This window comes from Lissotriton helveticus, chromosome 4_1, assembly GCF_964261635.1.
Source record: "Lissotriton helveticus chromosome 4_1, aLisHel1.1, whole genome shotgun sequence".
Lineage (NCBI taxonomy): Eukaryota > Metazoa > Chordata > Amphibia > Caudata > Salamandridae > Lissotriton > Lissotriton helveticus.
Window position 1 is genome coordinate 822166522 of NC_136063.1, and position 26320 is coordinate 822192841.

General features: G+C 42.5%; 1 protein-coding gene across 2 annotated transcripts in view; it reads right to left on the reverse strand.

Annotated features, from left to right (window-relative positions):
• Positions 1-26320, reverse strand: part of LPIN2 (lipin 2) — a 608403-nt gene that overhangs the window by 237350 nt on the left and 344733 nt on the right. For both annotated transcript variants that reach the window (XM_078687465.1, XM_078687464.1), the window contains exon 9: positions 4485-4672. In XM_078687465.1, the coding sequence (XP_078543591.1) occupies positions 4485-4672 (188 nt within the window). The remainder of the gene's footprint in view (positions 1-4484; positions 4673-26320) is intronic.

The following is a 26320-nucleotide window of genomic DNA, read 5'->3' on the forward strand; positions in this document are numbered from 1 at the left end:
AAGTGGGGAAGTATTGATCTCCCCCTGCGATACATTAAAAAAAAATAATAATAATAAATAAACACTTGGGGCCCGCCAATAACCTATAACATGAACTCTTAGATGGCGGACACTTTAGCTCCCAAAACACAAAGCGTTTCTATACACAGCTTTTTTCCTCACGGTTCGTGACTATTGCTATATCCTACCACTGCGCGAGCACAGCCCCCCCCCCCCCTCCCCTGCTGTCCGGCAGTGAGTTGAAACCTGTTGCAACTGGTTCAGACACAGCGTAGGGTCTGCTCAAGTTAAAGCGGTATATTAGCTCAGTTGGTTAGAGCTCCGCGCTAACAAGGCCAAGTGTCACGGTTCGATCCCCAGCAACATGTGACCCTGGGCAATAGCCGGCTCAATCTTACATCTGCAGTCATATTTGGCCGGGAGGTTTCCGTCCCTTCTTCGAAAACTTAATCGTAGGATGCCTAAAGGTAAAGTGACATTCTGACAGCACTCTGTGCAAAAAAACTACCCCACACGGAGCAGCTGCTTCTTTCTGTACGACGGCTCCATTACAGTTCAATCTCCTCGTGTATCGGGATCACAAGGAAGGCCTACAAATATCGCGCAGGGCCCAGCTCATGCCAATCCGTACCAGTAGCAAAACATCGTATCCCGGCCTATTAGATCAGAGCTGAGTAACTCACTTTCCTCCGTTTGATCACCCACCATAATGACTCAACACCAGTGATATGTATGACTGCCTGTCACTGACGTTCTCATATACTGCCAAGGAAAAGGTCTCTCCTGTCGTCATACGTCCAAAAAAAAAAAAAAAAAAAAAGTTGGGTGGAAGAACAAACATCCAGGAAGGTCTCCCGAGGATTCTGTGCGAGGTGGTAAATCAGTTTCCAGCCTGGGTATTCCTTTAACAAACTAGTGCATCATGAGAGTAGTTGTACCAGCACTTCGTTCGATGGGACCAGGCAGAGACACTCGGCTCATAACATAGACCGAGTTAGGCAGGGGAGGGGAACGATGATTGACGCTGCCCCCTACTGTATTTTAATTGCGCAATCAACGTATATCGTGAATAGTCATTAAGCCACGACGTGCTTACTTACCCGGCCCAGTTAAAACGGCCCGAAGGTCTTTGAGAGAACGGGCCTTAAGCATTTAGTTTTATTTTTTTATTTTTATTTTTTAACGAGTCAGGAATGCCGACCGTGTCTGAAAGGGTGAGCAAGTGCGGCGACGGGGGCAGCGACCACCCTCATCAGTGCCTCTGTTGCCTGCTTGTGACCTTGTTTTCGTGCCTCTGTTGCCTGCTTGTGACCCTGTTTTCGTGCCTCTGTTGCCTGCTTGTGACTCTGTTGCCTGCTTGTGACCCTGTTTTCGTGCCTCTGTTGCCTGCTTGTGACTGTTGCCAGCTTGTGACCCTGTTTTCGTGCCTCTGTTGCCTGCTTGTGACTCTGTTGCCTGCTTGTGACCCTGTTTTCGTGCCTCTGTTGCCTGCTTGTGACTGTTGCCTGCTTGTGACCCTGTTTTCGTGCCTCTGTTGCCTGCTTGTGACCCTGTTTTCGTGCCTCTGTTGCCTGCTTGTGACCCTGTTTACGTGCCTCTGTTGCCTGCTTGTGACTCTGTTGCCTGCTTGTGACCCTGTTTTCGTTCCTCTGTTGCCTGCTTGTGACTGTTGCCTGCTTGTGACCCTGTTTTTGTGCCTCTGTTGCCTGCTTGTGACCCTGTTTTCGTGCCTGTGTTGCCTGCTTGTGACTCTGTTGCCTGCTTGTGACTCTGTTGCCTGCTTGTGACTCTGTTGCCTGCTTGTGACCCTGTTTTCGTGCCTCTGTTGCCTGCTTGTGACCCTGTTTTCGTGCCTCTGTTGCCTGCTTGTGACTCTGTTGCCTGCTTGTGACCCTGTCTCTGTTGCCTGCTTGTGACCCTGTTTTCGTGCCTCTGTTGCCTGCTTGTTGTGTATTTCTTCCCTCTGTCTGCCTGGTGTTTTGTGCCGTTCTACCCTCTGTTACAATCATCCCCCCCCCTCGTTTTTGTGTCCTTCTGCCCTGTCTGCCTCATGATTTGTGCCATTCTGCCCTCCGTTACAATCACACCCCCCCCCTCGTTTTTGTGTCCTTCTTCCCTCTGTCTGCCTGTTTTTTTGTGCCAATCTGCCCTCAGTTATAATTGTTTCCCCTCGTTTTTGTGTCCTTCTGCCCTCTGTCTGCCTGGGGTTTTGTGCCGTTCCTCCACCTGAACTGAGCCCTTTAAAATAAGGCCATGCTCCAAAAAGTACCGCTGCCCCCTGCCCTGAACAATAAAAAACTGCCCCCTACCTCCGTGAAGTACTCTGACTCTGCTCCCTACCCTCCCTTGACGCCTAAAACTGTCCCCTGCCATGCACCCTACAAAGCCTCGACTTAGTAAACTGTCCCTTCTCTGTGTGCTTCGAGGCCGTAAAATGTAATCCTAGGCACAAATGGATGGTTGGATTTGTGTGGTAAAGTTTTATTTAATGTGATTTTATGTAGCGCGAACCTTACCCGAAGGTGTCAGAGCGGTTTACATAAGAACCAGTTGCCAAACCTAAGGACTTTGATTTACATGCGTTAAGTAAAAGATACAAACAGGAAAACAATTGAAATGTACTAGATGTAGTCACACAAAGAAGAGACTTGATTCTCGTTATATTTCTATATACATATGGAAGGGATATGAGTAGATGTACTGCAAGAGTCACATAGGAATGTTAGAGTAGAAAGGTCTACTGCATATACTAGTGAATACAGTCATCTCTATATACAGAAAAAATGAGTTATATTTAGAGGGGTCGGAGTGGGACACAGTGGGTGGATGGATGCATGATGGATGGATGTATGCATGATGTATGGGTGGATGCATGGATGGGTTGTTGGTTGGATGGGTTGGTGGATTGCATAAATTGTTGAGGGATTGGCTGTATATATGCATCTATCCATCCACCCATCGATGCATCTATCCATACACCCATCCATGCATGCACCCATGCATGCATCCACCAACTCATCCATGCAAGCATTACAATAAGAGCCCGCAGCTCTCCTTCGTCTCTCCTGGCCCCCCCTTCCCTGAGCCCGCAGCTCTCCTTCGTCTCTCCTCGCCCCCCTTCCCTGTGCCCTGCCCTGCTATTGTAAATGACAATGCCATTTATTTATGTTAAAAAAAACATAAATAAAAAAAATTTCAAGAGCAATGCCAATAGCTCTAACTTTAACAAAGGCAAAACCATTGCATTGTAAATGCTTGTTCCCCCTTCCTTTCCCATTAAATCACTGTGTACTTTTAATACTGGCACCTGCCACTCAGTTAGTTATAATTCCAATTAGAATTGGAATCTCTTGGGTTTAGTCCGATCCCAGCCTGTACTAGATGCGGTCACAGGCCAGCCGACCTCCTTCACATGGTGTGGGCCTGTCCCGACCTGGCGCAATTCTGGAGGGAAATAGAGGTAGAGCTTACTGAAATCTTGGGGTGGGAGGAGGTCCCTCATGAACCGAAGCAGGCACTTCTGGGCATTACTGACGGGTTGGACAGGTCTAGGAACGAGAAGGTATTCCCAACTACAGCACTGATGGTCGCTAAGAGACATTGCGGCCTCATGGAAATGCCCTGAGCCCCGAGTGTTGGACGATGGCGGGATGGGGTGAATTGATGAGCCACGCAGGAGAAAGTTAGGTATGGAGCGCGTGGGTGCCCCAAGAAATACCGCAGAGTATGGGGGAAATGGTTGGGGGAGGTGGGGTGGTCATTCAGGGGTTTGTTCATTTGCCAAATATATATTTTTTTTATTTATAAAGTTTTATATAGCGCGAACTTGACCCTAGAATGTTTCAATATTATCGGTACGATGGGCTGCACAGAGTCCTTCTGTAATCCAAGACTTTCATGGGTTTGTGATGCAATGTTGGTGTATTTTCTTTGTAAAATTAATAAAAATGTGTATAAAAAAAAAATTTGGAATCTCTTGTGGTTCTCTTTGGTCACTCTGCTCTGAGACCTGCACTGAGCAGTACTGTGCCTTTTTTTTTATTAGAGTCCCTTTTTCTTATTTTGGACTTTGTGACTTCTTTACATGGAATTTTATAGACACTCACAATAGAATGGAGTTTTTAATAGGGCTTATCAAACTTTACTAGATATGAACATTCACAAAGTTTCGGTCTTCAACTCCGAACATTTAACAGTCATGCAGTCAATTTCATGACTACGGACTGAAAATAGCTTTTCTTCCTGAGGTACACATACAGTATATCAACCCCCATTCACAAGCACTGCAGATAACATACTATGAGGCCTTCATGAATCTATTTACTTTACTGCAAACACAACTATGTAAGTGCACATCATCACATGGATCTCAGTCTAAAGGTAATTTGTTTTCCAGTTATCTATACATAGCAAGATTCATGCCTTCATTAATTCATTGTAAACATGAATATCCAAATCGAGAAAACCCCGATATTATTTCATACCTTTTGAGATTTCTCCATTTTCACTGAGACCACCACAGAGAGAAAGTGTGACATCAGGCAAATCCATGGCGGAGTCAGACAGGCACTCAGTGCCACTGTCAGCAGCATTGCTTCCCACAGAGTGTGGCGACTGGGAACCTGAGAGGGTATCAGACTCTGGCCACTGCACAGAACCAGGATCAGATTCACTGTGGATGAAACACACAGGATGTGTTAGACATGTAATGAATCAATTTATGACAACCAAAACGGTGTGAATAAAAGTTTTGAGATTACCATTTTTTTTTATTTATGCAACGGAAATTGTATCTTTAGCTTTTTCATATCTTCATAGAATATCCACATTTCTATTATGGACTTTCTATGGATCAATACTCGATAACTGAATGCCAGCCTGTGCCTAATAGGGAGGGAAGAAATATGCACAATACTCCATGATCAAAAGGGTTTTCAAAGCTTTTATCAAATCAAGTTCCAGGTCAGGAATTCATTTTCTGGCAAGATGACGGTAGCGAGTGCTAAGATCAAACCAGCTGCAGCTTTGCAAAACCTGGGACAATACATTTAGCCAGGCAGTACACTAATTTAACGGAAGCGGCTTTGCTGCTTTCCCTTTAACTTAAGCCATAAACATAATACTTTAAATCACACATATTAACATCTAGCTCATAGAATTCCTATTCCAGAAGTGAAGTGTAAGGTCAAAGCATAAAACATGTTATGCCTGGGTTCCAATGAACAACTTGGCATCAGGCACAAAAACGGGGAAGAGCACCGAATATAACTTTCTGGTGGCACTAAAGAGAATAATGCTCAGAAGCAAAACGGCAAATAACACTGAACCGATTCACATTTAATGCAACAAACTGTGTGCAACCAGCTTGATCTGCTCAAAAACGTTTTATGTGAATATTGACAGAATTAGGTGACCTAGAAGTGGTTCCTTCAAATCTGGATTCCACACTTCAAAGACATGCAAGTATTCTTATTCTTCAAATGTGGAAGCAAAGAACTGCAGTGTTGCTTAAAAGGGCAGGTGACAGATGTACTGTCAAGCCAGACCTAAACATCACTGTAGGTCAATGACTGTCCTCCTCCCATCTATGCCGATACCAGAGAAAAACATGATACATTATCTAGTTATCTAAAACACTTTAATAGCATTACAGGGCTAGATGTATCAAGGCTTTTCCCGTTTGCGAACGGGAAAAAGCCTTTTGGGATGTTTCATCCCAAAAGGCCATCGCAAAATAGGGAATCGCCAAATTGGCGATTCCCTGTTTTGCAAATGCATTTAAGGAATCACAAATTGTGATTCCTTAAAAGCAATTCTTGAAGCACCAAAGTTGTGCAATTTTGCCTTAAGAAATCGCGAATTACCACCAACTTCAAGTTAGTGTTAATTTGCGATTTCCTAGAAAAATTCACTTTTTTGCATTTTTTTCAAGTGCCATGTGGGTATGTATGTGCGCCACATGTGCACATATGCACATTTCAGCGGTGCAACAGGGTGTCCTTTTGGCACCCTTGCACCCTTGAAATTGCATTTGCAAGTAACTATTGGGTACTCGCAAATTGCAAATATCTTCCCATTCATTCCTAGGGGCCTCTAGGCCCATAGGAATGAATGGGAAGGTATTCCTTAATTGTGAATCTAAATTTGCAATTCGCAATTAAGAAATATGTAGGAATCTCAATTATTATTGCGAAACCTACATACATTGCATTTTGCGAGTCCTTCATAGCGAATCGGTACAATTCGCTATTAAGGTCTCGCAAACTGCAATGATGATACATCTGCCCCACAGTGTCATGTGTGTGCCTCTGAAAGTCCAAGATCAGTCAGCTGGATAAACAAACAAAATGATCACAGCTGTGTGGAAGGCAAGCAATTTTTCTCTGGAAGGACAGAACGCCTGCCTATCAAAACATGTACTCCTGGCTTGCAACACCTGGGCAGAGCCACAGCCCCTTTCTAGTCAAGCTAACATAATTGTCAGGCGACTGCTGTACTGTCAAGCCAGACCATAAAAAGGGGTGGCCAGGTTAACTCTTGTACACAGGAGGAAGGCAAAGACGGTAATGGATTTGTTCTTTATCCCAATAAAATCCAGTATGGTTATGCTAGCCTAGTGGCTAACCCACTCAAGATGATCAAGTCCCTTATCTCTGCAACTCAAGCAAGTTAATCAGCAAATTCTTCCTAACTGCAGTTCACTGTGGAAGTGTGAACCAGATTTGCCAAACAGTCCTCGTTGAGAAGCATTAATGATCAATTCTACATTGGGAGAAGGCCGAAAAAGATCAATTTACGGTTTAATGTTTCGCTAAAATGAAAAAGGTTGAACTCTTGGATACAAATTTGGGCTCCATTGCCTTGTACTCTGTCAGGGAAGCTTTAAAGTTTAATGTCCGTGGGATGGCGATTGCTAAAAGATCCAGCATGCTGAAGGATATTCATAGACCGCTATAGAAGAGTGAATAAGAATTTACCTCTTTTAATAAACTACACTCACTGATACCCGGGCAAAATCAATACATTACTGCTGGAATATAGGGACTGGATTGAGAGAGAGGTGAAATTAATTGTAAATATGAGCTGGGCCACGATGGAGGGAGAATACACCAGTAGGACCCTAACACAAATAAATATGCTCAGCCCGTATCCAACTGTGACATCCCTGTGCACCCTCCACATCGCGATAGTACATCATGAATTAAATAGCTTCCTACTATGCCAAACTATACACCTCCCAATGCTCTCCTAGTCCAGAATCTATAGTGGCATATCTTGTTGAATGTGCCCTAACCTGAGTAGTTGCTGGGCTCTCAGAACCTCTAGTTGCTCCTAACAACAATAATTCAATTATTAACGTGATCGTTTTCTGAAGAAGAGGGTGCGGGGGAGTGGTGGGGGGTTGACTTCCATCAAATATTATAAATCATACAAGGATATTCTTGCTCCTCCTAAATGTCTATAATGAAGCTTGCAATTTCGGTTACTTGCTCCCTTTCTCCAGGGAAGCAATAATTACTGTTCTCTTTAAGCCAGGTAAAGATAACAAAAAATGCCAATCTAATCACCCCTTTTTATTGCTAAATATGGATAATAAGGGGAGGGAGCGCACTGCCTCTCATTCCAGCACAGTTCACCCCATTGCATTCGGGTAAAAGCAGTATGCTTACTTCAAAGTCGATGTAGTTTTTCACCAAAGTTGGTGCAGGTATTGCAGTTCTCTCTAGAAACATGTTTCTGGGTTGAGCCCTTCATCAGTAGAGAGCAGAGATAAGTCATCTGGGGTTGCTGAAATGCTGACCAAGTCTTCAAAGGTCAAAGTACCACTCCACAGGTACACAGGTGCATCCCAGGTGAGCCCGTTGGCTCAAGGGAGCCTTTTAAGCACAAGGGGGGAGAGAGCACACTGCCTCTAATTCCATCATAGTTCACTCCACTGCATTCTGGTAAATGCAGTAACTGTACTTCAAAGTTGCTGTAGTTTTTCACCGAAGTTAGTACAGGTAGTGTTGTTATCTCTAGACCAGAGGTCTTCAAACTTTTGTAGGTGGAACCCCCCCCAGCTGTTTTTTTAAAAATGTTGAGAACCCCCCCTCCCCAACCCCCCCCCCCCCCCCCCCCACCTGACAGAAATTTCTGGAATCGACCGCAATGCGCACATTCCGGGCATTTCCAGCAAATAATGTTCAATACAATAAGAGTGTTTAGTAAACTGCAGGTTTGTGAGTGAGTGTGGTGAAATGACAGAGCTTATTACGCAGCCTAAAACACCACTTTCCAAGATAAAATATTCACAAATTGTTTTTACTAAGATGCTTTGTTTTACACATGACATGGATTGATAATAACACCACCAACATAAATGTGACAGGTTTCCCTATTTTTCAGAGACAATCAATCTGTGGATGGATTTTTGCTACTGCCATCCTCAGGTTGTGCTCCACATCCAGTCTTGAACGGTACTTAGTCTTTAATACCGCAAGTGCTGAGAACCCAATCTCACATAAATAGGACGAGCTGAAAGGCAAGAGAGTTTTGAAAGCAGTTCCCAAAGCTGAATATTCTGCAGACAGGTTCAGTCAAGACAGGGACTGAAAGGGAGACAGTGTTGTCAGATGTTTCGAGCACTCCCTAGCTCAGAGCTGGTACACGAAAAAACTGTAGTGTAGTTCCTATCATCCCAATAGGCTCTGCGCATTGGAATAATACCTACAGCAGTAAAGGCCTAGACCAGACGTTAACTAGGTCTACTACTGTCGATACTAGACTTAAAGTTTTGGGTTTGCCAGCTTAGCTCAGAGTTCACTAGAAACTTTCTCGAATGTTCAAGGAGGACTTAACTTCCCTGATTAGACAAGAAGGGATTTAGTTTGACAACCATAGAACATGACAACTTTGCTCTCCCCTAATCAAGAGTAAATCTCGAGAGTCGTGTGAACAAAAGGCAATTTATTTTACTCAGTCAGTACGTGCATTCTTAGTCTCATCAGATTGTAGAGAAAAGGAAGAGACGGGCGTGTTCAATAAAAAGGTGTTATTTATTGATCAGTCTCTTTTCTCATACAAGAGAAATGGATCGATATTATTGCAATACTTATAGTTAAGTAAAGTGCATACATTAAAAGCAATAGTATAAAATAATACTGTAAAAACATTGATATGGTTTCTAAGCCATAAGATGTTTTAAAATGAATAAAATATATTATATACACATATACATTTGACTAAACGTACTCAACTGGTGTTTCTAAATACGCTTACCCCGTGTACCTGACCTAAGCCTAATACGTGGGCGGGAATAGAAAGTTACAGTTTAAGTTAAGTTTGTTTTTGCCAAGTGAATAACTAAAGAATTCTCTGTGAGGGGTTATTCAGTTCTGTACCTGGAATCTAGGTTGAATGAGGGATGGTATCTCTCGTCTCTGGTCTCGATATTCCAGGCTGCCTGCGAGGGCTACCCAGAAACGCCGGTGCTGGATTTCTCGGCAGGAGAAAGCAGCTTCTCTCAGCGCGTCAGGAAGGCGGGGCTGCGCCAGCGGGGTCTGCTCTGCTCTTCGCTTCGGCAAGTATGGCTGCTCCGTCTCGTCACCACGCGTGTGTTTGCATAGGGCAATATCGGTAATATTTATACCTTTAAGGTGCCGAGATTGACGTAAGGATGGACATAGATACGTCAATAAGGAGGTCATACGACTTGCTCGTTAGCACATTCGTTTACTGAAGTTCTCGGTGAAATCAAAACAATGGCCGCAGGGTTTTGCCCAGGTTGTCATAGGTTTGATTTGTTATGAGAACTCCGTATGCCTTATCAGGGGCTGGAGGAATATCGCTTGTCTAATTAGATCGCAAGCGTTATGACCTAATCAGATAACACGTTCCTGTGCCGTAGTGTGACTGCGTCAGATAACGGTATCTGCATCATGGGGGTTTTCTGCCTCATGGGCTGACTGCTAGTTAACTTGTTGGTTTGTTTAACCAGAATAGGGTCAGGAATAGGGGGATCGATTCAGAACCTATAGGAATACATCACACCCACTCCACGCTAACTATGGTCATATTTACTAATCTATGCATAGTATAACATAGTACAACATACTATAGAGTATAGTGCATACCTTACCACCCCAAAATACATAAATGCATTTTGAAATTTTCAAATTACGGAAAAATTGCAGTCATATGTATTGTATGCACTCAAGCTGTAGAATAATGCCAAAGTAATCACGCATTTGTATACATTATTGCTATTCGGTATATGAGAATTTACACATGAAATGGCTCTTAATACAGAAAAAAAGTTCGAGACCATTCCATCACAGAATAAAATATATATATGAACATACCAGCGGGCAGCTAATGTCTATAAGCTATCTAAAATTTAGAAACCTTAGTTCTCTAAGAATAGTTTTTACTTTAAGCAGAAGATAGTGTCCCGGAAAATATGCAAAAATATTTTGGGGCTGCTGAAAAACTTGCTGTCCGTGAACTGGAGGGAAAATTGTTCATGTGACTTTATTTTTAAAGTTGAAGGCCGAATTCAGGGAACGCCGTGTGCGAGCTTGCTCAAAAGTCTCTATTTCTGCTCTGGTGAGAACATCATATCATTTAGGCTTTCGAAAAAGCTGTCAACAGCTTCCTGGGAAAGTTCCACTAACTCGGAAATAGGTGTAATCATGCATTCGTGCGCATGATTGTCTCCATTGACATTCTGATTTGCATTGCTGACAGAAGGTCGTACCTGATCGATGCTGCTTTCATCTTGAACTTCACTACCCATCAATCGTAGTGGTGAAGCTTCCACGAATGCCGTCATCAGGATTGGTAGCCTTTGAGGGCAGCACAAAGCATGAACCTTGATTGGGCTCAACAATGTTTCTGCATCCATTGGCGCATCCGATTGTAGCGTCAGACAGGTGTCTAACACGCATTCTTCTCCGCATAGCAGACACCTTAATACAGGTAAAACACATCTTTGCCACATTGGTCGAAATGATAGAAACCAAGTCATGTTCAGGTCTCTAAGCCGGGAGAGTCCCAGGATTTTTGATATCCGGTCCCGGTATCCAATGGCTAGGATTGTTTCTTCCCTTGTCGCAAGAGTTTTGTCTGTGACATGGGTTGCCATAACGAAAAATAAGGACTAAGAATAGGATTCCTGCAATTAGTCCCAAGATCAGGGGAAGTCCGCCAAAAATCGAATGGACGAAATCTGGAAAAATACCCAGTATGGCTTTGAATGGTGTTAATGCCATCGAAAATACTGTCTTAAATACCTTTGAGACCCCATTGGTATCAGAAATATTTAAGATTTCATTCAGGATTTCTGCGAAATGTATGGGGGAATTAGTTGATAACAATGAATGTATCTCTGCAGTCGTCCTTGCGACTTGTAGATCATACGTTTCTTTTGATGACGTGAGCCTTGTAGGCGTCTGAAGAAGCACTGTTTTCATTCTGCTTAAAGTATCTATTCGAATAGAAGTAATTTTCAAATTGGGCCATGCCCTTGCCTCCCTGTCTGGAAAGGAGCTGGGGAACAACGAGCGTCCACAGCACTTGACCTTCGCAGTCGTAGTTACTAGATAAGGAGTCCCGGGCATAAGACTACAACATCTGCGGTCTACAATTAGAATGTAACTCCCATTATAGAGTCTTTGAAAGAATGGTTCTATTTCTGTTGCAGGTGCGCCTTGCTGGTGACATGAAAGGTTGTATGAATTCCCTTCACAGGCTCCATGCAAACTAATTCCGTTACACAGAAGTGTGCCACTTAGTGACATCGCACAATTGTTGCCACTAAGAAACACTTTCTGTCCTTTATTACTGACACATGCATGTGAATAGGGCAGGTTCCATGTTGTTTTAAGGTACCCCTTTCCCAATTTCTCGTACATGCCAGCCTGTATATATTTTTGGCAGTATTGAAACCTGAAGGTTGAGATTGGAATATTTATTATCCCATGTATTATCCTTTCACTGACAGGTCGTTCTGACATTGTCACTGGTAATCTTTCTAGTTTTTCAATGCTCAAGATTGTATAATCAGCACCCCTTTGCGCCATACTGATTTGTCTATCAGTAAGGTTAAAGATTTGGAATAGTGACGTTGTGTTGATTAAACGCCAAGGCACATAGCCTGAACGCAGGTTTTGTAACGTCCAGCCAAGCTGTACAATAGAGCGCAATTGTGACTGACCGTGTTGTAATAACAGTAAGTCTTGCGACAATATGTCGATTGCTGAAGACACAATGCTGTCCAAAGAAAAAATTCTGGAGGACAGAGTCATTAACCCATTGTCCACTACAGAAAGTGATTTTTCCAAATTAATACGGTCAATTTCCCGTATTCTCTCTGCTGTTTCAATTTGAGTAACCTTCCAGGCCTCATTGTATGCTGCATATACAGAGGCTGCTATGAAACGTTTTTGACGCTGTTTGCGTGGTCCCATTATGAAATCACGCAAGTCAGCACCATCAGTAAGTAAAGTTAGGTGTTGTTTAATTTCTGCCAGTGTGGAAGTTTGTAGCCATTGAAGGCATAATTTGCCCACACTGTAGGTTGTTATTATCCCTGGGTGATGTCTTTGGGGATATCTAGGGTCTGGCCTGGTCATTTTGAATCCCTGTGTTTTGTTCAGGAATCTGTCTTGACAGTTATTAGTATCTGTGGGCCAGATCAACCATTGTTTCCAATCAGGATGTGTTCTGTTTTGGTTTAATATATTGTTTACGTCTATCTCTTCATCTGTAGAAGTGTTGCTAAACATTGTTGGCTTTGGAATAGACGGTTTATTTAAATCTTTGATTTTGGCTAGGCCAAGACAGGTGGTTTGTTGAACAGTGTCATTTAAAAATATCATTTGTTCTGGGATCATGCAGGCTCTAAACAAAGCTTCTATACCCTGTACTTGCCAATCTTTTGTACCCCAAACACTTTTCAATTCAACATTTTTGTCCCAATAATCAAAACCAAAAGTATTCATTTGTTCAAAGAATGAGTCTGAATATATCAATTTTGTGTTGGTTATCATGGTCTTTGTCCCTGTCTTGTTTGACAATTTAAAATAGAATGCTTCAGCATTACTTGTGTTAAAACCTGAAAAGTATGAATATTTGTCATAGAAGGTCCTTGAGCTTCCTTTTGGAGGGGTTGCACAATGTTCCCATTGATTATAATTTAAAACATTTCTAGGTTGTGCAGATCTATGTAAAAAATGGTTACCATAGTGGTTATAACAGTACATACTATCATAATTTGTAGAACCCTGCACATAATCATGTTTGGTAAATTTAGCAGACATTACTAAGTCAGACATCATATTATTAATGCTTTCGAAGTCCCAATCATCAGCAAATGAGCTTGGTTTCACAAAGTCACTCAAGGAGATCTTAATTTGGTGTGGATATTTCAGGATTTCGACCGGACCATAAATTTCATAGTCAGTGTTGTCCCAGGCTACCCCACCCGGTATCGGATTGGCTGTGAAGTTGACTGAAGAAAGTTCTCTTTTCTCGCTGTGTGAAGATGTGTGTGGTTTGAGGATCAAGTTGATTTTCTGACTCGCTGTGTCCATTTTAGCATATTTTCCCTCAATGAAGCGTCCCAAAGTTAGTATCATGATGAGCCAAAGTATGAGGATAAATGCACCAAAACCCACCCAAAATTCAATCCATGGGGAAATCAGATATGTTTCTTTCAGTTGTTTCAAAAGTTCTTTAGCTTTATCTTTAAAGGTTTTTGATGATGGCTGTGTCTTTGATTCACTGAAGCCTTCAGAGGAATCATCGAAGTTTATGAAGTAGCCGGATGCAGTTCTGTCAATTGTTCCAATTGGTTCAGGATTTTTGTTTCTTGCATTTTCACTTGGTACTTCATTATAGATTGGTGTGTCTCTGCTAAATGTTTTTATTTGGGTTTTCAGAGGTCTGAGTTCTATTGCATTGTTGCATAGTCCTTGTTGTTCTTCTGTAGGCGTTTCGAATGTGATGAGCCTCTTCGTTAGGACCTCTGTACTGGTAGCAAACCTTGGTGTTCTGCTACTTATTGGGAGTCCACTTGGCCTACTGTTTGTTATCGGCCACATGTTGTGGTTTTACCAGGTCGATGGATACAACTCGGTTCTCCTTTTTTCCAGCAAGTGGCGGTAGCACAACTGATCTTGTCCCGTTGACAGACAAGACAGGAACTGCTTTTCTGTAAGAAGGCCCAAATTCCTTCTTTACCGCGATCTTTTCCCTGATTAGATCCCCGACTTTTGGAATCCAGACAGGTCTTGCTGGGACAGGTGGTGGTTCTTCAGTGGTTGTTGGCTGTTGTTTCAACTTTATGTTGCTCAGGTCTTTTCTTGTTTTGTTTAAGTCCTGCAAAATAGCCAAACGGTCTTTGATATCAAAGCTTTTTTCTTCTACCACTGAAGTCTGACTATCAATGTCAGAGATCAACATCCTAGTTCCAAATAATTCGTACGCACTGAATCCCTTCAGAGAATTTCTTGGCAAGTTATTTAGACTACGTTGGACACTTATTAGATGTTTGACCCACCCAGCTCCCGAACCTAATATCCTTTCCGCTATAGATTGCTTTATGCCTTGGTTTTTTCTTTACACCATCCCGTACTCTCAGGAAGGAAGTGAGAAGATTCCCGCTGGGCTATGCTCATTTGGTCATGTTTCCCCTCAGGCTGTTGGGCTAGAGTGGAGACAATGGTCAAACGTAGCATGCTCTTAGCGTATATGCCATTTAGACTCGCAAATCTTTGTATAACAGTCCAGACGTCAGCCGAGTGCTGGTGATCTACATTATAAGTGGAACTAGCCTGTATATGTTAATCGCAACCCTTCCTTTTTACTCCTGATTTTTCCTGGAGTAAACCGACGAGGTATTAAACTGTTTCTCTCCCCACTGCGATCTCTGTTGCAGTTTGGGCAGTTTTTTACAAACATGGTGTGACGCAGGCTCATGCCTGGCCACCAGTACCGTGATTGTAATTCTTCCAGAGAATCTTTTAGTTTGAGGTGTCTGAGACCCTCGCCCATATGTGCGTCTGCGATTAACAAGTTTCTCCTGTCCATGTTTGGAATCACCCTATCCCCCACTCCAGGGATTCGAGCAAAAGTGACGGAGTTTGCATCAATTATGTATGTATAATTGAGTGGATAGTTGATCGGTAAGGCTGAGCAGTCGCCTTTTGATGACGTTTTCACTGCCAGCACTGTTTCACCGTCAATGTATTTTAATGTACGCTTTTTTCGAACTACGGGAGCCGATTTAGTGGCTGCCGCTGTGGCTGTTTCAGCCAATGAATTCCCTGCAACGTGAATGCCATCACGCTGATGACTCAGTGAGTGTGTCACGTGAGTCTTTGGTAGTTCTTTTTGTAAAAGAGCTATTTGTTCCCAGAGCAGTTTCTGCTTTATTGGTGCATCTGTGTCATCTTTGTAACCTTTTCGAATCCATGTCTGCAAATCCTTGTTATATGATTTGACACAGTAATATGAATCTGACACTATAAGTGTCGGGAATTCGCGATCCGCATTATCTAGCGCCATTTTCAAAGCTAATATTTCAGTTTGTTGTTCTGAATTAGTTTCTACTGAGTGTGTTTTTGTTAATAGAGGTTTTAGTTTACCTCCGCGCCACATTTCTTTTGTAATCCCACATGTGGGGTTGTATGCCTCTTCGCCCCAAACGGGGGGTTGAGCATGTCAGTCTGTATAAATTACACAGGCGTAATGTCGTAAGGGCAGAATGTCGATTGGCAGAGGATATGTTTTTCATATTCTAGATTTTTTAATTCTTCTAGTTCTGGATCAAAGTAGTAGTACACTTTGTCCGTTGTGATTGAATTCACCCATTGTATCCATTACGGATTCAATGTTGTTGTTGGTAAATTACACGGTGTTGTTAGTGCCTCAAAGGCAGATTCTGCTGTCCTGACTGTGATATGTCTACCGTCCGCTTGATCTTTTTCTCTAGCTATTGCAGTTTGAACTGCATGAACAATTTTTTCTTTGTTGCTGAATTTCTGTTCAGCTTCTGTGTACAAGTGTGATTTGAATGCAATTGGTACCTTTTCTCCCTCATTAGAGGTTAGGTATGTGAATCCGCATCTCCCTGGGATGACTCGAATCACAAGATTGCGTGTGTTATCACGTGTTTCTAATTTTGTTTTAATTAGCATGTCTGTTTGTAGGGATCTCAAAATTTCTGTGTGTATTTGAGTCCAATTGGATCTTTTAAAATCTGGTTTTATCAGATCATAAAGGGGTTTGACCCTTTCTGCGTAATTTGCAATGTATGTTCTTCCGAAATTTAGGAAGCCTAGAATCGACTGTAGGTTTTTTAGTGTTCTAGGTGCTTGGATTACGGCACATTTCTCTAGGAAATTGTCAGCCAGGCTTTTGCCTTCACTTGATAATTCATATCCTAAGAACAGGACTGTCAGATGGGCAATTCTGGATTTTTTAAAGTTGAATTTGTAACCCTCTGCAGCGAACCCAAGTATTATGGTGTTCACTCTTTTCAAGTGAGTCTCCAAGTCATCATCTGTTAAGTAAATGTCATCGACATAAGATAATGCTTCATCATCATATATTTGTAGTAATTCTGTTACTCTCGCTGAGAATACTCCCGGGCTGTTCTTGTACCCCTGGGCTAACCGACAGAATTGTTTTTGAGTGCCATTTATTGAGAATGCAGTTAAATATCTGCTCTCTGGTGCTATGTTTTGACAAAAGAATCCATTAGAGATGTCTAATGTTGTTTTGTATTTTTTGCGCACTATGTTATTCATTAGTGCAGCACTATGTGAGTTTTGCACTGCAAAAGTTTTGCAACATGTGTTAAGGTGTCGGTAATCCAAAACTAGACGATATGAATTGTCTGGTTTGGAGACCGGAAACAAAGGGTTGTTCATTTGTGAGGTGCAAGTTTCAATCACCCCCTGGTATTCTAGCTGATCTAGTATTTCATTTACCTGTTTTTTAGCTTCTTGCTTAATTGGGTACTGCCTTTGTGCAGTAGGTTGTGATTTTAACTGGATTTTGTGAGGAGGAGAGTCCTCATCCCATCCCACGTGATTTTTATATAAAGCAGGGGCTAGAGCTACTGCCCACTTTCTGGCAAGTGTGTATTTTTTATGAATTGGGATATGATTTGAGAAGGCAGGCATAATTACTTCTTCGCCATGAGGTCACTCCCTGACAAACTCTGGTGGCCAGTCTTTTTCAGCTAGAAGGATATCATAGCCCTTGGAGAGATTATCCCAAAATAGTCCCCTTATTTTCCTAGTCTTATCTCCCTCTATACGCAATGTTATTTCGTATATTTTGTGAGGTTTGCTAACTCTGGTGTCCGCAGTTTCCACTTGAAGATATTCATTCGTGTCCACTGTCTCCAGATGATTCATAAGGACTTTGCGAGCTATGCTCACTTCTGCTGCGCTGTCTAGCATTGTCTGAGCCCATTCTCAGTTTTTCAGTTGTGTCCTCAGTATTCTCGGCATTGTTAACTACCTTGATACTGGCTACCTTCTTTTTTGGAAATTGTAATTTCTTTTTTAGCTGAGCAGGTTCCTTGTCTTTGGACTTGGTGTGCTCTTCTCTTTGTTCTGATCGTCCTCTTCTTTCCGATTTCTGCGAGGAAGTCTGAAAAGATTGAGAGGGACGTGTATCAATGTCTTGATATCTATCAGGCTTTTTAATATTATCCCTATTTCTAAGGTTATATCTTTTCCCAGAGGGGTCACTCTGTGGTGACCTGTGTCTTTGGTTCGGAGATTTTTCTCTTCGCCTAGGAGACCTTCCTCGGGACTGGAATTTCTTTTCTTTAGGATTGGATTGTTTGTTTCCATCCCAGTTCTTTTTTGGTGATGTAGAATTATTATTAAAAAATATTTTTTCAGGACTTTCAATTAGTTGCGGTTTTACTGGTATTCCACCTAAACTATCTCTACCTAGTTCCTCATAGGATTTTTCTATGATTCTGGCAATTTCAGCTGGTTGGTCTGCTATATCTGTCTCTTTTAACCTCTGGCGGATCGCCACGTTTGCTGCTTCTCCTTTTATGTTGGCTAATAGTATAGCCGAGACCTGCTTGAAGTCTTTTAGTAATTTCATACCAAGAGTTAAAGCGGGTTCAGGACCATATTCATCTTGAATTTGTTTTAGCACATCTGGTATTACCGAAATGGATGGAACACCGTGCGTTTTTGTGTAGATGGAAGCAAAGACTGTACCCCATGTGTCACAGTCCTCAATGTGTGGTGCGATTCCCATTGGAAGACAGATAGTCAGAATCCTGTGCTTTTCTAGCGGGGTGGTGTCTGGAAACACCGCCTCTATTTGGGTGATTTTCTGCGCTAGCCAGAATGGTATTTGTTCCCGTTTAGCCGGTACTTTACCTAGGCAGGACTGGATGTTCTGTGGTGTAATTTTATTTGTGTTCCCCTGGTGAGGGGTCAGCTGTGGGAGTTTAATCGCTGGCTGAATTGTTGAAGTCCGCATCACATACTGGACTAATTGTCTATGTATTTTTATTAATTGTTTTAGCTGTGTTAACAGGTTAGCTGCAGACATCCCGTCGATGTCTGGATGTGGTGTGTATCCGGCTAGGACCGGCCACGTTGCTCCTGGTCTACCTAAAGGACCGAGCCTGGTGATGTGATTATTATGTTTTAGGGCGCCATCAAATAAGAGCAAATGCTCTTGAAATTTGAGTGGTACTTCCACCTCCTCGAAAGGAGTGTACGTTTCAGGAGGTTCCTCTATTTTGTAATAGTGGAAGTACTTTGTTACAGGATTTGCTGCTGGAAAATTTATCCATGAATAGTATACCTCTGTCTGCCGATATTCGTGTGCCTCAATTACGAATATGACTGTGCCACCTCTAGGTGTCAGTCCATTTTCTATAAGTTTTATGGTTATAGATTTCCTTTTGATGACCGGAATGAGTATTATATTCGGGTCTGCTTCCTGCATGGTAGCATCAGCTTCTGCGAGTTCAGTTGCTAATCTAACTGCCTCTCTTTCTTCATCACTGTCTACCATTTTACCGACAGGATGGTTATTCTGTTTGTTTGCAGATCAGGTTTCTTATGGAAACAAAGATTAGATGCACAATATTTTGGAACTGTTTTTATCCTTCAACGTTGACTTGTACCTAGAACCATACATAGGAGTTCCCTCCTGCGAGGTCTGGCGGATATAACCTTTCACCCACTCCAGACGTCTTTGGAGTATTTGGGAAAAGGGGTCTGAGTGAGAAAGCACGACTGAGTTACTCTAAATGTCTTACGTTAGTTTTATCGCCCTTTCCAAACGCGTTGGGCGCCATGTAGTGTAGTTCCTATCATCCCAATAGGCTCTGCGCATTGGAATAATACCTACAGCAGTAAAGGCCTAGACCAGACGTTAACTAGGTCTACTACTGTCGATACTAGACTTAAAGTTTTGGGTTTGCCAGCTTAGCTCAGAGTTCACTAGAAACTTTCTCGAATGTTCAGGAAGGAATTAACTTCCCTGATTAGACAAGAAGGGATTTAGTTTCTGACAACCATAGAACATGACAACTTTGCTCTCCCCTAATCAAGAGTAAATCTCGAGAGTCGTGTGAACAAAAGGCAATTTATTTTACTCAGTCAGTGCGTGCATTCTTAGTCTCATCAGATTGTAGAGAAAAGGAAGAGACGGGCGTGTTCAATAAAAAGGTGTTATTTATTGATCAGTCTCTTTTCTCATACAAGAGAAATGGATCGATATTATTGCAATACTTATAGTTAAGTAAAGTGCATACATTAAAAGCAATAGTATAAAATAATACTGTAAAAACATTGATATGGTTTCTAAGCCATAAGATGTTTTAAAATGAATAAAATATATTATATACACATATACATTTGACTAAACGTACTCAACTGGTGTTTCTAAATACGCTTACCCCGTGTACCTGACCTAAGCCTAATACGTGGGCGGGAATAGAAAGTTACAGTTTAAGTTAAGTTTGTTTTTGCCAAGTGAATAACTAAAGAATTCTCTGTGAGGGGTTATTCAGTTCTCTACCTGGAATCTAGGTTGAATGAGGGATGGTATCTCTCGTCTCTGGTCTCGATATTCCAGGCTGCCTGCGAGGGCTACCCAGAAACGCCGGTGCTGGATTTCTCGGCAGGAGAAAGCAGCTTCTCTCAGCGCGTCAGGAAGGCGGGGCTGCGCCAGCGGGGTCTGCTCTGCTCTTCGCTTCGGCAAGTATGGCTGCTCCGTCTCGTCACCACGCGTGTGTTTGCATAGGGCAATATCGGTAATATTTATACCTTTAAGGTGCCGAGATTGACGTAAGGATGGACATAGATACGTCAATAAGGAGGTCATACGACTTGCTCGTTAGCACATTCTTTTACTGAAGTTCTCGGTGAAATCAAAACAATGGCCGCAGGGTTTTGCCCAGGTTGTCATAGGTTTGATTTGTTATGAGAACTCCGTATGCCTTATCAGGGGCTGGAGGAATATCGCTTGTCTAATTAGATCGCAAGCGTTATGACCTAATCAGATAACACGTTCCTGTGCCGTAGTGTGACTGCGTCAGATAACGGTATCTGCATCATGGGGGTTTTCTGCCTCATGGGCTGACTGCTAGTTAACTTGTTGGTTTGTTTAACCAGAATAGGGTCAGGAATAGGGGGATCGATTCAGAACCTATAGGAATACATCACAAAACAAATCTTCTCTAGAAATCATTAACAAATGTTTTAGGCAGCATTATAATGGGATAATTGCCCACCAACCAGTTATGTATCCGAAGACAGTTGAAAGCCCACAGAGAAGGCCCTGAACAAACACCTAATTGAGAATTCCTTAGTGGTACGATAAGTTGCTTGCCTGAAGCAATGGGGGTTTGGGACACGTCAGGCTTATGTTTAAATACTAATAATAAATGAATTATGTGGTCTAGTTTACTTCAGAGTAATGTTGTCCGACAGACTTTGTGATGGCAGGGTCATGTTAGGGATTTTGGGTGCCCTGGGCCAAAATTATTTTGGGGGCCCCTGTTCAGTACAGCTTTGAGTTTAAATGATTTACTTTCAGCTCTGCCATACCCTCTTTAGCCAGGCTACTAACGATGCACAGGCACTGTAGTCGAAATTCTAAAAGCTTTTACATCTAATATTCAGAGATAGTGATGTGTTTTCACTGTTGTAACAAAGCAGCAGCCCACTAATTTTACGGTGAATAATATCTGTGATATCCTCCATATGTGACAATCCGCTTGTATCTAACTTTTTTATGGTTAACTTTTTTATGGTTGTTGTATGAAACAAACATTTCTCTGCAAATAGTAATAGACTCCCTCACATCAATTACATTAAAAAGAAATTAAACAAAACTGTATTTGTAAGAATCTGTTTAGGAATTATTCCAGTCCATCAGTGCAAAAACAGAACTGTCTCTATCAAGGGGCCCCTGGAAGGTTGGATTGCAGTGCATTTAGATGTTTCCTTTTGTAATTTAGGACGAAAACCTTAATGGGGCACGACATGCCCATACTTGTTTACAGGGATGAGTGAGGTGACCATATGAATTTGGGTGCGCATGTTAGTGCAGAGTGGGACGAATGAATGTATGGTTAGTGGTGGGCTTATTGGAGTGAGATTACAGATTGAGCAGTGAGGACAGGTGAGTAAAGTGTCATGTCTGGAGGTTGAGTAGTAGGCTTGTGTGACTGCGGGGTGAGGTACAGAGTCAACAGCGCTAGTGCATTGTGAGTGCAGAGTGATCACTGTGAGTGGAGGATAAGTGGGTGAATGGTGTGAGTGCATGTGATCAGGGTGAGCGGGTGAATGGTGTGCGTGCATTGTGATCAGTGTGAGCGCATTGTGATTGCTGAGTGCACGGTGATCACTGTGAGTGAAGGGTAAGTGGGTGAATGGTGTGAGTGCAGGGTGATCAGTGTGAGCGCATTGTGATCGCTGTGAGTGCAGATTGATCACTGTGAGTGGAGGGTAAGTGGGTGAATGGTGTGAGTGCAGGGTGAGGGTGAAAGTGAAGGGCGAGAATGAGGAGTGAGTGGTCTGAATGCAGGGTGCATTACCAGACACTTGAAGTAACTCAGCATGTTATTGATGGCAGCGTAGGGTTTCAAATGTGTTAAAGTATTGCTATTATGGCAGTAACCGGGGATCAGGGTGAAGGAAATAAATAATGTGCTTATCCCTCAACAAACTTCCAGTCTTATGATTAGGGTTGCCAGCTCATTATTTGGATGTCACAGATGGTATAAAAATAAGCAGTCACCTAAAGTTGTATTTTCAGCCCCTGTATGAGCATACTTTGAAGAACAAATATAAATAGAAAGAACTTTTAATTGTTTTCTAGAGCTGCCTGAATGATCCATGACTGATAATAAAAGGGAATAAAGACAGAAAAGTAACATTAAAAATGAATAAATACTTCTTATTTATAACCATATTTAGCCATTTGCAGGCGGTTTAAACAACACATGGTTGGCTGGCATTTTGCGCGCCTGCCAGTTTAATTTTAAAATAAACTTTCAGGGACGTTTAAGGGATTTTGGGGGCTCTGGGCCAAATGTATTTTGGGGGCCCCTGTTCGGACCAGCTTTGATTTTATGATCCAGTCTCAGCTCTTACATGCCTTCTTTGGTCAAATACTAAATGTGTGTACATCTAATATTCAGGGATAGTGATGAATGTTTTCAGTATGTAACACAACAGCAGTTCACTAATATTACTGCAAATAATCTCTGTCACACCCTCCCATTTCTCATATGTGAGGTCCAGTATTGAGCTACAAGAAACTTTTTTAATGGATGTTGCATGACACAAACACATTTTGTCTGCAAAATATCTGTAATAGACTCTTACACATTAAAATGAATGATATTAAAACGCTATTTACAACATTATTCAAGGTAATGTTGTAGACTGCAAGAGCTGGCTCTTTCAACACCTCCCACCCCCTTTGAAAGGCTGGTGCCCTGGCCCCCCCAGAGCCCGCTTTGCCCATGCCTTAAAACTTCTATGGAAACTTGTCTCCTTTCTGGGAAGAGCTAACTCTCCCAGGAGGGGGTTAATTCCTACAGCTGAAATGCTTCAGCTGCAGTGGGAGGCAAGGGGTCTCCTCTGCTAAAACTCAAAGCGTGTCTGTTTGTTTTCTGTGGTGTCTGTTTGTTTTCTTTTGGTTTTAGCAGAGGAGACCCCTTGCCTCCCACTGCAGTACGAACATGTCAGTGACGAATTAACCCCCTCCTGGGAGAGTCATCAAGACAAAAGAATGGGTCGATTTCCCCTCCCTCCCCACTCCAACCATCCCGGAGTAAACTCTAAGAAGGCTTGCGATGGACTGACGCAGGAAACAAAGAGAAGATTGGAGTGGGGGGCGCGCCCCCCCTGGCATGGTGTCGTGCCCCCCCAGGGGGGCGCGCCCCACAGATTGAGGAACTCTGCTCTAGACATATGTTTCTGGGTTTAGCCCTACATCAGTAGAGAGCAGAAGTAGTAGAGACCAGAGAAAAGTTATCTGGGGTTACTGAAATGCGGCCCAGATCTTCACAGGTCACAGTACCACTTCCCAGACACACAGGCACAAAGATGCAGCACAGGTGAGCTTGTCGGCTAATTGGCTCACGGGAGCCTTTGAAATACAAGGAGGCATGGAGCTCACTGCCTCTCATTCCAGCACAGTTATCCCCATTGCATTCTGGTAAATGCAGTACACTTACGTCAAAGTTGCTGTCGTTTTTCACCAAAGTTGATGCAGATAGTGCTGTTATCTCTAGACACGTGTTTCTGGGTTTAGCCCTTCATCAGTAGAAACAGAGAAAGGTCATATGGGGTAGTTGAAATGCTGCTCGAGGCTTCACAGGTCACTGTACCACTCCACAGGCACATCTCAGGTTAGCTTGTCAGCTCATTGTTCTCTACAGATGAAGGATGAAATCGAGGAACAGGTGTCTAGAGATGTACAGCACTATCCACACCATATTGGTGAAAAATTACAGTTCATATATAAGTAAGCGTTAATTGCGTACTGTATTTACCACAATGCAAAGTGTCAAACTGTGCTGGGATGTGAGGCTGTGTGCTCCCCACCCCTTTCTGTTTAAAAGGCTCCCTTGAGCCAACAGAGTAGGCTCAAGGGAGTAGGTTAACAAAAGTACAGAAGAACATCAGCAGCCGTAAACAGAAGAGTAAGAAGGATCCAGCAATCAATTGTAGGAAATACAATACAAGTATACAAGTGCAGCATATCACCATGACATGAATACTTTTAAATACATTCCTGAATAGGTCAAGAATGGTAAAAACAGTTACAGGTAAGCAGCAAAACCAGCACAAAATATTCAACTGCACATATTAAATTCATGTTAGCACAATAATATTGTGAATGTGGAAAGAAAATCAATGCAAGTAATCAGGAAATAAAATAAAATCGATGAGTAAAGACACCGGTACACGAACCTTGCACCCAAATATCCACCTGTGGAAAGAAGAAGGTTATCAAACAACATAGTAAGTACACAATCCTGGAGTACAAATCAAAATATTTTAAGATCACGCAATGGAGTTGGGATTCTTGCTGCCTTGTGCACAGTTCATGTTTGAATTTTAATGTCAGAACATGAGGACTAAAACACCAAAGGACCGATACCTGAACTTCGTAACTGAATATCCACCAGCTGGTAAAAGGGTAAACAAACAACTATTTCCATTTTAGCATCGAGCAGAGGGATTATTTATAGGTGACAAAGAGAGTACGATAAATTAAGCCTTTGGAGGAGTATCTATTGTTTTCCCGTCATTGCTTCTCCATGGCGAGAGAAGAGGAAAATACCACAGTTTTGGATATGCACCTGTGTGCTTGTGAGTGGTATTGGGACCTGTAAAGACTTTGGCAACATTTCCAGAAATCCCAGATGAAATTGCTTTTTGTTCTCTACTGATGAAGGATGAAATCCAGAAAAACATGCCTAGAGATGTACAGCACTATCTGCACCAACTTTGGTGAGGAACTACAGTTAATAAGTTAATATTGAAGTAAGTGTTAATTGTGTACTGAATTTACCAAAATGCAAAGGGGTTAACTGTGCTGGGATGTGAGGCAGTGTGCTCCCATACCCTTTCAAATATGGATAATCCGTTTTAAGCAAAAATGGATACCATTAGATTGACCCCTTACATGGAGAGGATGGGTATTCCTGAACTATCAGGACTGATGCCAGGGCAGGCCATGCAACTTGCATACACTTTTTGCAATATTGCAGCAAATTCATCGGGAGGTCGAAGCGGTCTCAACTTGAAAGGGAAGGCATTTGATCCCCTCATGTCGCCATTCCGGAGAGCCATTTTGGAGCTGATGGGCTTGAAGAGTTACATTAATAATCTGATGAAACTGCTACACGCTGACCCATAGCGTCAGAGTAAAGGTAAACAGTGCCCTCTCGTCGCACTTACCGACTGGTAGGGGCTCTTGTCAACTATCCTCCTGCCCCCATTCCTATTTCGTTTGGCCCTTGAGCCGCTGGCTTGTAGGCTGAGGCAAGGGCACTCACAGAAGGGATTTTGTTACTGGCCTTGCAGATGATTTTGCTTTATGCAGATGATATATTATTTGTTAAGAACACGAGAGCTAGCTTACCCCAGCTGAAGGGTGGAGATCATTAGGAGTGGAGAATATCCTGCACTCCTTATTAATTGGGGCTGCCCTCCCCCCCCCACTGCTAAGCCAGTGACGGAGTAGCCACTGAAATGGTGTCCATCCTCTGGTAAATATCTGGGGACAGTAGTTCATCAGGACCAACAGAGTTTGAACTATGAGAACTGTGGCCCAGTAATAGATACATCTCTTGTAGACAAAAGGATCTGGCTACTACTCTCAATGTCAGAGCAGATTGCCATCATAAAAATTATAGTACAACGCAAACTCTTATACCAGTTTATAAACATACCGGTCCCCCTGTATGCTGGCTTTATGATTTTCCCTTCAGGCAATTCTTACTGGACTACTAAACAGGCTCACGTTTATTAGGAGGTATTTACTACGCCATGAGTAAAGGGAGGACTCAGCTTACCCAATTTCAATAGAAACCACTTGGTTGCCTGACCCATTTTTTTATGTTTTGCCATGCTACAGAGCTGATTCTACCGCATTCAGTAACTGAGGGGGACAAAGACAAACATCTCACTACAAACTATACTAGCCATCAAACTGTCTTTGCTGTCCACGAATATCTATACTCTGCACTGCAGGAACTGGGCATGGCGGTGGTTTGCCAGGGGTGCTGGACTAGACTTTTTACATTACCTGCCAT